This window comes from Bos grunniens, chromosome 17 (genome assembly GCF_055505025.1).
Source record: "Bos grunniens cultivar Pamir isolate PY7600 chromosome 17, Bosgru_T2T1.0, whole genome shotgun sequence".
NCBI classification, from domain to species: Eukaryota; Metazoa; Chordata; class Mammalia; order Artiodactyla; family Bovidae; genus Bos; species Bos grunniens.
Window position 1 is genome coordinate 52,257,463 of NC_141181.1, and position 15,744 is coordinate 52,273,206.

Here is a 15,744-nt window from a genome sequence, read left to right on the forward strand (position 1 = left end):
AGGCACATATGCAGTGTATTAAGCAACTGATCCTCAGTACTTCGTTTATTTGAAATAAAGTAATTGCTCTATAATGCTCTCCATCGTGGATGATTTTGCCCCCAGGGACACTCAGCACCGTCTGGAGATGTTTTCAGTTTTCACAGCTGGAGAGGGATGCTTCTGGCATCTACTGGGTAGAGGCCAGAAATGCTTCTAAACAACCTACAATGCACAAGGCCGCCCCCACCCCTGACATAAACACACACACACCACACACACACACACACACAGGAAAAACTGTCTGGCCCAAAAAAGAATCTAAAAAAGAGTGGATGAAGTCCTGGTGGCACAGTGGATAAGGATCCAGAAAGATTCCACATGCCACGGAGCAACTAAGCCCGTGCACAACTACTGAGCCCAGGCTCTAGAGCTCTCAAGCTGCAACTACCGAGCCTGCGAGCCACAACTACCAAAGCTCGTGTGCCTAGAGCCTGCGCCCCACAGCAAGAGGAGCCACTGCAATGAGAAGCCTGCACAACATCACAAAGAGTAGCCCTGGCTTGCTGCAGCTAGAGAAAGCCTGCAAGCAGCAACAAAGACCCTGCGTAACCCAAAATTAATTAATCAATTAAAGAGTCATTAAATGTGTATCATAACTGACTCTCTGCTGTACACCTGAAATGAACACAACATTGTGAGTCAGCTACGTGCCAGTAAAAAAATAAATATGGCAACCAAGATGCCAACAGTGTCAAGGCTGAGAAACCTCTAGGCTGATACTAAACATAGAGCTTTGATGAGCGGACCAAAGTTTATTCCTGGCGCTGCTCCAATTCTCTGTCATAAGAGATGGTTTTGTCTGTTGTGTTTCCTGCCCTTCAGTGTCACTCACGGATACACGTGCATTGATGTAAAAGTATGAAAACACAGGCTGGAAGGAATTACATCAAAGCCATGATAATGGCTGCCTTTTGAAAGTGGAAGAAGAATTGTGAACGGGGATGAAACAAAGAGTATGTCAACTTTATCTCCGTAATTTTATCTTACAAAAAAAGAGACAAAACAAATATGACTAACTGGTAACAAGGGTGTCAGTTCTGGGGGGTAGATAAGGTTCTTCAGCCAACATCATCGGGCAGGCACTGTTCAAAGTACTTTACAAACATTAACTCATTCAATCTTTATAAATGTGTAGAATTGGAGTTAACTGAATTTACAGGTAAGAAAACTGATGACCAGAGAGGTTAAGTCACTTGCCAAAGGCCACACAGCAAATCCATGTAGAGCCAGGGTTTAAACCCAGACAATCTAGCTGGATGTGCTGAACCACTATCCTGCATGGTCTCTCTGGTTATTATATTCGTCCTTGTATATTTCTGCATTGTTTCAGTTTCTCAAAAATTGTTGTTTGGGGGAGTGTGGAAAAAGAACAACAAATAGCAGCTCAGTGCTGGTGTGACTTCAGAGTACAGTGGATTTCATCAGATTTATATTTCAAATAAAAACCCCAGCAGTGTTCCACAATCTTGGACTTCTGAGTTGAACCCAGCTGTGTAGCAGACTCAGATGAGCTGCAATTACAGAGCTTATGGGGACACTCCCACGGGAGCCCCCGGGGGCCGACCTTGATCATGTGCTCCTGGACGCAGAGTGGGTCACTGTTCCCCAGGATACTGAGCAGCTCGTCATCGGAAATGAAGAAGAACCTGGGGAAGGCGTTCCTCTTGGAATCTAAGTAGTCGTTCAGGCTCTTCTGGCACTTCTCCAGGCCCTCGCTGATGTTCTGCAGGTCGTTGAGGCGGTTGGGGGCCTCACAGCATCTCTTGATCACAGGGTCTTTCAAAGTCTCGCCCATGATCTGGATAAAGTCAAGAGGACAACTGTCAATACGGATGGACCTAGAGAGAGTCATACTGAGTGAAGTAAGTCAGACAGAGAAGGAGAAATATCATATGGCATCCCTTATATGTGGAATCTAAAAAGAAATGATACAGATGTATTATGCGTGCATGCAAAGTCACCTCAGTTGTGTCTGAACTCTTTGCGACCCCATGGACTGTAGCCTACCTGGCTCCTCTTTCCTTGTGGATTCTCCAGGCAAGAATACCACAGTGGGTTGCCATTTCCTTCTCCAGGGGAATCTTCCCAATCCAGGGGTCTCTTATGTCTCCTGCATTGACAGGTGGGTTCTTTACCACCTGGGAAGCCCCAAACATGAGTTGGCTGCTCATACTAGAGAATACAACAGCATCCCTGAGCAGCAAACACTGGGGCTTTGAGGTCAGGTGGGCTGGGTGACAATCCTTACCCCGCTAACCGCTAGCAGCAGTGCCCACTGGTACCGCCCTTTCTGGAAAGGACTTTAAGATGACCATAGTCCTTCATGGGTAATTTGCTTATAAACAATAATAAGATGTTAATCCTAAAAATGGAAAAAAAATCTTCAGACAAATTATTTTTAAATGCAAAGAGTTTCACTTCAAACAAGATGTCCAGTTACTAGACAATAAATCAACTAAACTAATGTCAGTCCACTCACTGAGACATTATATAAAGTCATTGAAATGTTTTCAGATGACTTCATAATATGAACTATGTTTCTCACAATATGAAGAGAAAATTATAAGATGAAATTATACAAAATATTGGGCTTCTCAGGTGGCTCGGCGGTAAAGACTCCACCTACCAGTGCAGAAGCCAGAGGAGGTGGGTTCGATCCCTGGTTTGAGAAGATCCCCTGGAGGAGGAAATGGCAACCCATTCCAGGTATTCTTGCCAGGATAATCCCAGGGACAGAGGAGCCTGGCGGGCTACAGTCCGTGGGGTCACAAAGAGTCAGATACAACTAAGAGACCGAGTATGCACACACACATACAAAATATCATTACAATTGTGTTCTTAAACCCATATACATAGGAAAATATTACATATTAAAGATGATGAAACTATGGAAGACGCATCTTTTCCTTCTCTTCTACATTTCCCCAGGGTTTTAAATAACTACTACTTTTATGATAAAAAGTAAAAATAAAAAAGTTGTAGTGCCTTATGCTGGTGGCTTAAGATCAAACAGGAATTCTTACTGAAGAGATTAAATTCACATACAATGACAGAAAAAATTCAGAAGCTACAAATAGACCAAATACGACATGTAAATACATAAGTGAAAGGATCTCCGATTACTGTCCATCTTTCAAGACTAAAATAGAAGCCAGTCACTTGCCCTTTTAAATACTCTGTCGATGTTATCAAACTTCTTTGCTTCATCTGGAAGTTGTGATCTGATATCTCCACCAATAAAGATGCTTTCCAGATACATCCATTTTCTCTGAACCAACATCCAAATCTGTAAAGGCACAACATTATTATCAACACAGGTTCCCAGGTGCCTCGAGGTCTGTATGGCAAAACCCCACCCTAACACGGGACAGATTTAAATCAATTCAGGTCAAAAGAATTTCCATGCAAGAGGGCAGAGTAAGTGCATATGGTGGTTTAGTTGCCAAGTTGTGTGTGTGCAGCAACAAAGACCCAGCACAACCATAAATAAATAAATTATTTTTTCAAAAGAAAGCAAATGAAGGAAGCCCATGCCTGACCACACTCTTAGCCAGTGAACCAGGCCTGGCTTCATCCCACCCCAAGCTTTAGGGTGTAGCTATATTAATACAAGGTGCCTGCCTGTGATCTCAGGACAAAAACAAGGCTGTCACACAAAACTGGTGAAATGAGCCTAGGTGGCTCACAGAGGTCTGGACACAAAGCAGGAAAGCCCCAAACCAACTAACGTAAGACCTGGTTGGGCGCTTCCCAACACAATGGACTAGGTTGGGAAAACTGCAAAAACACACATCAAAGTGAAATGAGCACAGGCCAAAAAAAAAAAAAATGTATGCAAGACGGACTTAAAAAAAATCAAAATCACACAGAGGAAAAACCCATACCCTGTGAAAGAGAGTTTCCCCTAAAAAGAGGAAAATTCTAGTTTGAGAAAATAAAAAATAGAAGGAAATCAGAAAAGGGTTTTAAATATATTTAAATTCTTCAATGTGATATAGGAGATGAAAGCATTCTTGCAACAAGAACAGGACAGTATTAAATAAGAACCAGGGCACATGAAAAAGCACCAATGAGGAGGAGTCCTGTTAGTTAAAAATGCATTCATTGAAATAAAAACTCAGATTCACTCCTCTAATTATGTATCCCTCCCCTCAAAATAAATCAAAGAGGATCATTAGTTTCTGAGCACAAAATTGTCTCACACAAAGTTTCTTTCTATGAATCAGCTCCTTTCCATCTTTTGTGTCTCTCTTCTCACCTCAATGACTTCGCCTATGAGAGAAAGCGTTTTTTCCCATTTGTGAACTGTCTGCAGGAAAGGTCCCACAAATCTGCTTCCTGAGATGCTTTGCAGGTTGAAAGTGTTGTCATCCAGGCACTGGACGATATCGTCAACAGATCCCAAGATGTAGCCTCGCTCCTGGGTGCCTTTGTAATACTTGACCACATTAAATTTCATATTTTCCCATGTGTCCAGGATTTCCTTCACAGCCTAGTCAGGAATATGACAAGAATGGTTCAGGCACATGGGCTGAAAAAACAACCCAACCCAACAGGAGCTTCCTGAGTTTGCCATGGATCAGCTCCTGAACCCGGAGTTCTGGGTCAGTGTTCCAGAGAGGCTGGCCATTCTAGCTGTCAGTTGCCCAGTTCTTGCTCTGTGCCAGGTAAGCACATGCTATACACCATCTCCTCTAGTCCTCAAAGCACCCCCGCGAGGGTGGGATTATTATTCTCCACACTTTCGCAGAGGTGGGAACTGGGAATGGCTTGCCACGTTCACTCAGCTGAGTGCCAGAGCCAGGGTCTAAATTCTGTAATTGGCCTCCAATCTGCATGCTCATGAGATACTGCCTCTGTGTTTACTGTTTAGCAAGAAGATCAAATTACAAAAAATTTGTCTTTTCATGGCATGTTCAAAAACCACCTGTCAATAATTATGGGTATGTGTATATACACACAGATGTGTGTATATATGTGCATGTGTGCATATGTATCTGTGTACATCACGCGTGTAAGTGTATGCACATGTGTACATGCATGTGTGTGCACGTATGAGTGATATATTAGTATTTATGTACACCTATATGTGTGCATGTGTGAGAGCATGTATGTATGTGGGCATGGTACTCATGTACATGTTGGTGTGTGTATGTGTGTTTTTATATCTCTGTAGTGTGTATGTGTGGATATATGTTTATATGTGTACATGTGTGTACATGTGTGTATATGCACTTTTTTTGGCCATGCTATGCAGCATGCGGGATCTTAGTTCCCCAACCAGGGATGGAACACGTGCCCCTGCAGCGGAAGCTCAGAGCCCTAACCACTGGACCACAGGGAATTCCCTGCACAGGCATTTCAAAGCATTAAAGAATGTACACTCAAATGTTAATAATTTATCTTCAGGTGGTGGAATTTATGAGTGATTTGTTTATTTTCTCAGTTTTCTACCTTGAACACATTATTTCCTTAGTAAATAAGTTGAAAGTGAAACTATAGAAACAATTAAAATATTTAACTGAGGCAGGAATTCTATTTCTAGAACAAATAATACTTTCTTATTCAAACATAACAGGTCCCAGAACAAACAGGTTTTCTCTCTGAATAAAAAAAAAATTCTTTTTTTTTTCTAGCCTGCTTTATAACTAAAAATAGTCCTACCTTCTCAATGGCTATCTCCTTAATGGCCGACGTCACAATCTCATTGAGAACATCCGTGTGTTTGTGAAGTTCCATAGCAAACATGTTTTCCAAGGTGAATGTTTCAGTCATTTCAAAAATCACGCCCGTTTTCTCCATAAGCTCTTTCCAATGCCTGAAGGTGCATCCACATCAAAAATCTTTATGTCTACTGAGTTTAGTGATGGGTTTAATTATTCCCTCTTCAACCAAGGGCTTCACAGGTGGCTCAGACGGTAAAGAATCTGCCTGCAAGGCAGGAGTCCCGGGTTTGATCCCAGGGTCAGCAAGATTCCTGGGAGAAGGACAAGGCAACCCACTCCAGCATTCTTGCCTGGAGAATTCCACGGACAGAGGAGCCCGGCGGACTACAGTCCGTGTGAAAGTCGCTCAGTCATGTTCAATTCTTTGCAACCCCATGGACTATAGAGTCCAGTATTCTTCAGGCCAGAATACTGAAGTGGGTAGCCTTTCCCTTCTCCAGGAGATCTTTCCAACCCAGGGATTGAACCCAGGTCCCCTGCATTGTAGGCAGATTCTTTACTAGCTGATCCACCAGGGAAGCCCTTGGGGGTCACAAAAAATCAGACAGACTGAGCAACTAACACTTTCACTTTTCTTTCTTCAACCACAGGATAAATCCCATTATAATCACTTCTTGTAATGGAATTTGGAAACATGAAGACATTATTGGAATTACATGTATGTCCACAGTTTTCCAAAATCCCATTGGCTGCCAGAATCAAACCCAGGAAACATCTAGAACAGTGGTCCCCAACTTTTTGGCACCAGGGACCAATTTTGTGGAAGAAAATTCTTCCATGGACTGAGGGGTGGGGAGTGGGCTATGGTTCGGAGATGATTCTCACGAACAGCACAAGACCTAGATCCCTCACATGTGCAGTTCACAGGAGGGTTCACACTCCTATGAGAATCTACGGCTACCGCTGAACTGACAGGAGGTGGAGCTCAGGCGGTCATAAGAGCAATGGGGAGCGACTGTGAATACAGATGCAGCTTTGCTCGCGGACCCGCCGCTCACCTACTGCTGTGCAGCGTGATTTCTATCTGGACCGGGACCAGTCCTTGGCCCAGGGCTTGGGAGACCCCTAATCTAGAAGATACTTTCTTAGATGCCTCATCTTAACTACCACCTAAGAAAACACACTTTTCATTCATTAGTAACTGTTTCTGCATGGTCTCTAGACGGGTGATCCCGGCCTGTCCAGATCACTTAGCCTATTTGATACCCTGTTGTAATTTACGAGCATGTTTATGTTTGATAAATATTCAGCAATCACTAACTCTCTTCAGGCAGTGGGCTGGCAGCTGGGGGTTCAGAGTGGCTCGAAGATAAGGCCCCTGCCCTCGGGAACACTTCTACCAACTTGGGGAGACAGGCAGTGATCGATACAACAAATCTACAAATTAAATAACCGTCAGATGTTTCAAGCATTGTGAAAAAAACACAGCACGATAAAGAAAAGCAGCTACGTCAAACAGAAGGAACAAGACAGAGCACCAAGCTGCGCTGCTCTTAACCCAACCTGGCCTCCTCTGAAGGTTCACATTTGCCCACGTTTAAGGTCTGATGTATATGGAATGAACGTAACAAGGCAGCTAAACGCGGCACTGGACGGGCAGAAAGCCAGGTACCCAGCATATAAGCAGTAAGCATAGAATCACTAGGTTTTGTCGTACAAAGAGATGGTCAGGAAGGAGAATCCAGTTTTTCTCTCTCTCATCCCAGGTCTAGCGTGGGAGTTGATATAGAAGAATCCCTGTGGTTGATAATTTAATGGGAACTTTACACGGAAGCAATATTATATAGAGAAATATTACTTGTATATTTCCAGCCCTGCATTGCTGCTGGAATCTTGTTCTTTGTCATCAGATCTGAGCAAAGACATATCTCAAAGTAAAAGCTCCTCCACCAACCTGTCTCTTAGAGCCTCATGCTTCAAGTCAAGAAGTAAAGGAATTGAGTCTTTGAATGCCTTCATTTTCGATTCCAAGTGGTAGGCCACCGATAAATTTCGGACCTGACGGGGCAGCTTTCTGAGGGACCTGAGAAAACTTTCAATTCCTTCCTGGAGAAACTGAACATTCAGGTTGATCCAGAGTGTCTGAGACCATTCTTCCTTTGCAACCTGGAAATGAACAAGAAATAGTCCCATCAACAAGACTGGTCTGGAAACTCAAAGGTGGTTGGAAGGGAGAGCACATTCTTAACCCTTGGCATGCTCGTTTCTCTCCAAATATTAACATCCATTTCCCCACAACAGGAGGCTTGCCTGGTGGCTCAGTGGTAAAGAATCCACCTGTCAATGCAGGAGACGCAGGTTCAATCCATGGGTGGGGAAGATCCCCTGGAGAAGGAAATGGCAACCCACTCCAGTATTCTTGCACAAAAATAAGGCTGTATCTGAGAATGTGTGGGATCCAAAAATATGCCTTTCTTTCAAGGAAAACAGAAAAGCAGGATGTCAGAAACCAGTGTTTTTAACTCAAGGAATCACGGGGGTCTTAAAATATGCACTTCATTCAAGCGCTGTCCTTTTCTGACAAAAGAAGCTAAGGTTACAAAATACCAGCAACTTAGATACTCCTGCTTAGTTATCATAAAGAAAAGACTTTGTGCTGTAGCTCCCTGAGACTGAATGTAAAAAGTACTGTCTTACATACAATTTACCATCTTGGGTGGTTGGCATTTGCAACCTGTGACATCCAGGCTCGACAGAGTTGCTTGAATCATGAAACATGCTTGACGGGAAATTATGTTAATTCATGTAATATGTGTCCGGTGATTTCTTTTTTTAATTTTTATGGGCGTATAGTTACTTTATGATGTGTATGTCGTGTTATATTTGTGTGTTAGTTGTGTTGTTTAGTTGTGTTAGTTTCACTGTACAGTAAAGTGAATCAGCTATATATATACATCAATGGCACCCCACTCCAGTACTCTCGCCTGGAAAATCCCATGGACGGAGGAGCCTGGTAGGCTGCAGTCCATGGGGTCGCTAAGAGTCAGACACGACTGAGTGACTTCACTTTCACTTTTCACTTTCACGAATTGGAGAAGGAAATGGCAACCCACTCCAGTGTTCTTGCCTGAAGAACCCCAGGGACGGGGGAGCCTGGTGGGCTGCCATCTATGGGGTCGCACAGAGTCGGACACGACTGAAGTGACTTAGCAGCAGCATCCCCTCTCTTATGGATTTCTTTCCCATTTAGGTCACCACAGAGCACTGAGTAGAGTTCCCTGTGCTGCACCGAACATTCTCATTAGTTTTCTGATTTATACATAGTATCACCAGTGTATATATGTCAATCCCAGTCTCCCAATTCACCCCACCCTCCTCCTTTCCCTCTTGAGTCTGTCTGTTCCTTCTCTAGAGACACTAGAGAAAGCCTGTGCACAGCAACAAAGACTCAAGGCAGCCAAAAAATAAATAAATGAGAAAAATGTTTTAATTATTTTGACCTCACATCCCCTTCACCCACCAGTCCTCCTTTCTCTGCTTCTCTTTGTAACAAGACTCACTGGAAACATCGTCTATACTTGGCGTTTCTAACGCCTTTCTCCCCATTCTCTCTGTTTTTCTGAAGCTTTATGGAGAGTTTGCTGGTGTACAATAAAGCTGCATGTATTTCGAGTGTACAACTGATGTGTGCACATCTGTGACACCATCAGCTCCATCTAGATAATGAACGTATCCATCACCATCCCCCTCAGTGGTCTCCTCCTGCCACTCTGTAATCACCCCCTCCCAGCCCTCTCCTTCCACCCCACCTCTAGGTAACCACTGACCTGCTTTCTACCAGGAATATGTACAGTGGAAAGCAGGCCATTCATAGTGTTAGGCAGCCATCACACACCCATCAGGTTCCAGAATTCTCTCCACACCCCAGATGGAAACCTCGTACCCATTAGCGGTCACCCCCCATCACCTCCTTCCAAGATCTAAAGTGCGAGTTTCTCTGAACTCTGCCCCAGGCTCTTTATGACTATGACCTCAAAGTCCACTGAGCCACATTCCCTCCATGGAGACCAAATCTGCGGGTGGACGCTTACCTTCAGTTCTTCATAGAGCTCGTAAATCACCTTCAGTCCGCTCATTTCCTTCTGCACTTTGAGCAGCTCTGGGTACATTGTAATTGGAAGATCAAAAAGCTTCTCAGCATTAGCCAGCTCCTGACGGTTCTTTTCATGTTTCATCAGCTCTTTATCGAAAGTGGCTAAAAGTTCTACTCCTAATAAATAAGTAAATAAATAAACTTATACTCAGCAGTGAAGAATTCACCTGCTAATGCAGGAGACTCGAGTTCAGTCCCTAAGTTGGGAGGATCCCCTGGAGAAGAAAATGACAACTTACTCCTGTATTCTTTCCCGGAGAATCCCATGGACAGAGGAGCCTGGTGGGCTACAGTCCATGGGGTAGCAAGAGAGTCAGACACGACTTAGTGACCAACAACAACATAGTCGATTTACAATGTTGTGTGACCTTCAGTGCATAGCAGAATGATGCAGTTACACATGTATCTATTCTTTTTCAGATTCTTTTCCCATATAGGTTACCACAGAGTATGGAGTAGAGTTCTCTGTGCTATACAGTAGGTCCTTGTTGATTATCTATTGTATGTATAGTAGTGAATACAACCCCAAACTCCTAATTTCTCCCTCCCCTGACCACCTTTCCCTTTTGGTAACCATAAGTGTGTTTTCGAAGTCTGTGACTCTGTTTTGTAAATAAGTTCTTTTTAAATACATACTTTTTATGATAGATAAGAAGTGATTTGTTAGCATAGGATGCTTGTATAAATTCACAAGCAGGCAGGCAAGTGTTGGAATACATACAATCTTAAGGTACACAAAATTGAATAAGAAATCATGAACAATATGCAAAATTATCACGTCAGCCATAAAAGCCAATTGGGAAGACAAATGTAGAATGACCAGACTTTATCTCTCCATCATTCTAACTAAAACCAGTTACTACAAGCTCCTCCAGTGAGAAATTTCTGTCTCCTAAGCATTCTTGCTCTAAGTGGTCTCAACTTGGGCTGCAGATTAGAATCCCCATGGGAGCTTTTAAAAACTTTGATGTCCAGGGGCTTCCCTGGAGGTCCAGTGGTTGAAAATCCACCTGCCAATGGAGGGGACACAGGTTCGATCCCTGGTCCAGGAAGATCCCACAGACTCCAGAGCAGCTAAGCCCATGGGCCGCAACCACTGAAGCTGGTACACCTGGAGCCTGAGCTCCTCACCAAGAGGAGCCCCCACAACAAGAAGCTCAAGCTCCTCAACAAGAGGAGCCCTCACTTGCTGTAACTAGAGAAAACTCACCTGCAGATAAAAATTAGAAAATAATAATATATAAATTAAAAAATGTTTTAAACCTTGATGTCCAAACCACCCTTGAGATCAGTGGAATCAGACTATGTGAACCTGGTCCCCAGGGAGCAGAGATCTTTAGAGATCCCCAGAGGAACCCAGTGTACAGGCAAGCTTGCAAACCACCACTCCATCCAATCTCCTCACAAAATTCTTAAGCAGAATGTCTTCAAATGCCCCAGTAAGACCAATGTGGATATCCTTACCTCTGTCAAGATCTTCACCTACAGAACCAGGGCCTTCACGATAAAACCGTTTTGCAAAATCCTCTATCTGCTGTCTGTAGTTTAGTATTTCACCTCGAGTAAGCTGAGGAAAGCAGGGTTGCGTTAATTGAGCCCACTGGGTATTTTTCAACATCTATATTCAGAAGATGAAACATTTAAAGGTACCTCTGTGAACATTCTCTTTATGCCTCCCAGAGCATGCTCCACAGTCAACGAATCATTGAAAAGGTTTGACCACATGCTCTCAATGTTGTCAACCAGTTCTTTCTCTGCATCAGAAGGCTTAAAAAAAAAAAAAAGGACAAATAATAAATGACAAGCAGGCTTGGAACTGAAATTTCTGGTCAAGGCTACTGTCCTGGGATTTCTGCATCTGCGTAACAGTAGAATAGGCCATTTGAACAGATGTTGTGAATTATACAAAGATATTTATAATCCAAATAAAAATCAGAAGAATGTAATTTTTAAAAGAGAGAGATAACAGAGGTAGGTAGAGAGAGAGATAACCTAGAGAGATAACCTAGAGAGATAAGTCATTCATAAAGTAAAACTGAGCTTCAAATCAACTTCATCTGATTTGAATAAGGTTATCTTGACCCATTAACACACCCAGCTGTGCTGTCAGAAGCAAAAATAAATCTCTTCTGATGAAACATAGCATCATGAGAGAGGCCTCTGATTCTCTTTACAACTTTTCATAAATGATGTCCAGAACTCAATCAGAAATAACAGAATGAAAAGGATATGAATGACTTGGAGGAAATCAAGAGACACACAGACAATATAAGCAGATAGTAATGGAGCTCTAAGATACAGAACCTTAAATGATTTTACTTAATAAAGAGAACAAGAGACAGAATTGAACATTTTGACTTTAATTATAAAAATATAAATTTTGCACACTCTACAATTTTCTTTTTCCCTTGGAGGGTGCTAGGGAACCAAATTATAATTCTGAAAACATGTAAATACAGGTCAAGAATCAAGGATTTAACCTGCCCTTTTTATAGAAACTGTATCTCAGGATAAACGGACAGTTTTTAAGGAAAAGTTCCTCTTCTTGTGTTTATTATTTTTTACTGAAGTATAATTGGCCTACAGTATTATGTTAGTTTCAGGTGCACACATAGGCATTCATTATTCTATACATTACGAAGTGATCACCACTACTGTGCATTTTCTTTTTTTTTAAGTCATTTGTTTATTTTTGGTTGCATTGGGTCTTAGTTGCAGCACGGGGGATCTTCCTTGCTGTGTCCAGCCTCAGTAGTTACGGGGCATGGGCTTAGTTGCCCCAGGGCATGTGGGATCTTAGTTCCCTGACCAGGGATAGAATCTGTGTCCCCTGCACTGAAAGGCAGATTCTTAACCACTGGACCACCAGGGAAGTCCTCACTGCCCATTTTCTGATTAGAGACTCTCTAGCTTGCAGGCAAGGCTAAGGGGCAGTTGGGCGATAAAAGCACTCAAGTGATGAAAATGTTGAAATACAGATTTTATGCAAATGCTGGCTTATAACAGCTACTTGTTTCTCCCTTCTACTTTGTTTTTCCAGTGGACTCCTTTTTGTGTATCATGTGATGGGTGGCATGCAAAATTTCACATATAATTTCAAGGAAATTGAAACCCTCAACTCTCAAACTCATCCATGGGCCTTCTGAAGGTCTTTGAAACCCATGTTTAACAAACTTAAAGACAACTGCACTGTCATCTTCTACCAGTTTCCCTTATTGTCTTATCTCTCTCCTCCACTTTTTTCATTTTTGCAATAGCCCTTGATTTATTAAAGAAAATTAACATCAAGAAAAAAGAAAGGGGCTTCGGGGCTTCCTTGGTGACTCAGTGGTAAAGAATCCACCTGCCAATGCCGGAGACAACAGTTTGATCCCTGGTCTGGGAAGATCCCATGTGCCAAGGGGCAACTAAGCCCGTGCACCACAGCTAGTGAGCCTGGGAGCCGCGGCTGCTGAACCCACATGCCACAGCTGTTGAAGCCCGCAAGCCCTAGAGCTTGTGCTCTGCAACAAGAGAAGCCGCCACAATGAGAAGCTCAAGCACCGAAGTTAGAGAGTAGCCCCTGCCTGCCACCACTAGGAAAAGCCCTTGCAGCAATGAAGACCCAGCATAGCCAAAAAATAAATAAATAAAGAGAACAGCGAGTAAAGAAAAAGGGAAAGAAATACAGAAAAGAGTTCACTTACATAGAGCTCGTACATCGCCATGGTGCGGTACCTCTCCTGCACGTCCCGGTATCTGAGTTCCATGACTAAAGATTTACTTCGGATTTCTGCGATGGTTGCAAGCACAAACTTGAGATCCTCGAGGGTACTGGGGCTCTTCTTCAGGTTTTTGTTCAGGGACTATAAAAGAAAGTTCAAAGGAAACTAAATAAGCACAGGGGGGAAAAATACAGTGCCCTGAAGCCCTGACTTCCTTGAAATAAAAGCAGTTTTAGAGAAACCCTGGGGCTCTGTCCCACAATGCATAGTGCACTGGACTTTCAGAGAAGTCCTGGGATCCACTACCTCTATCTCTTCGTGCAGGTTATTGAGTTCCTCTCTGGCTGAGTCATTGAGGAGTCTCCCGAGCGAAACCACCCAGGACTTGGCATTTTCCTGCACGGTGTTAGCCAGGGGTCCGAGCTGAAGGCGGATGCAATGCTCATCCTTGATCAAGAGGTGGTGCATCACTTCAGAGGCGATCCTGGCGTAGAACTGCAACTTCTCATCATAGGCAACACAGGGAGGCTTCTTAGCAGCAAATTTCTCCATCACAATGGCTTTGTCCAGTTTCCAGAGAGGTCGGTAGCGCTTCCATTTCTGCAGGTACTTCATAAGACTGACCAGAATCCTGTGGACGTTTTGGGGGATCATAACAGCCTGCTCAATTATCTGAGGGTTCTGAGAGATATCATTGTAAAAGCTGATGGTAACAAGTTCTTCCTCCTCTCCTTTCTGTGGGGGGCATTCTATGCAGCTGCCGTTCATCCAGCGAACAAAATGCTGACAAAATAAGAATCAGGGTGGGGCAGGGGGGAAAGACAATCCTTTAGTATCTATTTTGCTCCCTTTGTACATATCATAGGCTTCTCTGGTAGCTCAGCTGGTAAAGAATCTGACTGCAATTCAGGAGACTCCAGTTCGATTCCTAGTTAGGGAAGATCCCCTGGAGAAGGGATAGGCTACCCATTCCAGTATTCATGGGCTTTCCTGGTGGCTCAGACAGTAAAGAATCTTCCCACAATGTGGGAGACCTACGTTTGATCCCTGGGTTGGGAAGATCCCCTACAGGAAGGCATGGCAACCCACTCCAGTATTCTTGCCTGGAGAATCTCCATGGACAAAGGAGCCTGGCGGGCTGCAATCCATGGGGTCGAAAAGAGTCAGACACGACTGAACGACTAAGCACAGCACACAAAACAGTACATATCATATTCAGCAATAAGTCTTGCTAGTAAGGAACCATGGACAGTATGAACAGGTAAAATGATATGACACCAGAAGATGAGCCTCCCAAGTGAGAAAGTGTCCAAAGAAGCAACAGTAAAACTGGACATGAAACAAGAGACTGGTTCCAAATTGGGAAAGGAGTACATCAAGGCTGTGTATTTTCACTCTGCTTATTTAACTTATATGCAGAGTACATCATGCAAAATGTCGGGTTGGATGAAGCATAAGCTGGAATCAAGATTGCCCAGAGAAACAGCATTAACCCCAGATATGCAGATGACACCACCTTTACGGCAGAAAACAAAGAACTAAAGAGCCTCTTGATGAAAGTGAAAGAGGTGAAAAACCTGGCTTAAAATTCAACATTCAGAAAACTAAGATCACGGCATCCAGTTCCAACACTTCATGGCAAATAGATGGGGAAACAATGGATACAGTGAGAGACTTTATTTTGGGGGGGCTCCAAAATCATTGCAGATGGTGACTGTGGCCATGAAGCAAGAAAAGACGCTTGTTCGTTGGAAGAAAAGCTATGACCAACTTAAACAGCATATTAAAAAGCAGAGACATCACTTTGCCAACAAAGGTCCGTCTAGTCAAAGCTATGGTTTTTCCAGTAGTCATGTATGGATGTGAGAGTTGGACCATAAAGAAAGTTGAGCACTGAAGAATTGATTCTTTTGAACTGTGGTGTTAGAGAAGACTTTTGAGAGCCCCTTGGACTTCAAGGAGATCCAACCTGTCAATCCTAAAGGAAATCAGTCCTGAATATTCATTGGAAGGACAGATGCTAAAGCTGAAGCTCCAGTACTCTGGCCACCTGATGTGAAGAACTGATTCATTGGAAAAGACCCTGATGCTGGGAAAGATTGAAGGCAGAAAGAGAAGGGAACAATAGAGGATGAGATGGTTGGATGGCACCACTCACTTGATGGACATGAGTTTAAGC

General features: G+C 43.3%; 1 protein-coding gene across 1 annotated transcript in view; it reads right to left on the minus strand.

The window, feature by feature from the left end:
- DNAH10 (dynein axonemal heavy chain 10) overlaps positions 1-15,744 on the minus strand; it is a 157,001-nt gene that overhangs the window by 95,784 nt on the left and 45,473 nt on the right. The window contains exons 20-29 of the mRNA XM_086347331.1: positions 13,872-14,348; positions 13,548-13,706; positions 11,512-11,628; positions 11,326-11,428; positions 9,800-9,978; positions 7,663-7,874; positions 5,707-5,860; positions 4,301-4,534; positions 3,206-3,328; positions 1,607-1,840 (exon numbers count right to left, since the gene is read on the minus strand). Of these exons, the coding sequence (XP_086203457.1) occupies positions 1,607-1,840; positions 3,206-3,328; positions 4,301-4,534; positions 5,707-5,860; positions 7,663-7,874; positions 9,800-9,978; positions 11,326-11,428; positions 11,512-11,628; positions 13,548-13,706; positions 13,872-14,348 (1,992 nt within the window). The remainder of the gene's footprint in view (positions 1-1,606; positions 1,841-3,205; positions 3,329-4,300; positions 4,535-5,706; positions 5,861-7,662; positions 7,875-9,799; positions 9,979-11,325; positions 11,429-11,511; positions 11,629-13,547; positions 13,707-13,871; positions 14,349-15,744) is intronic.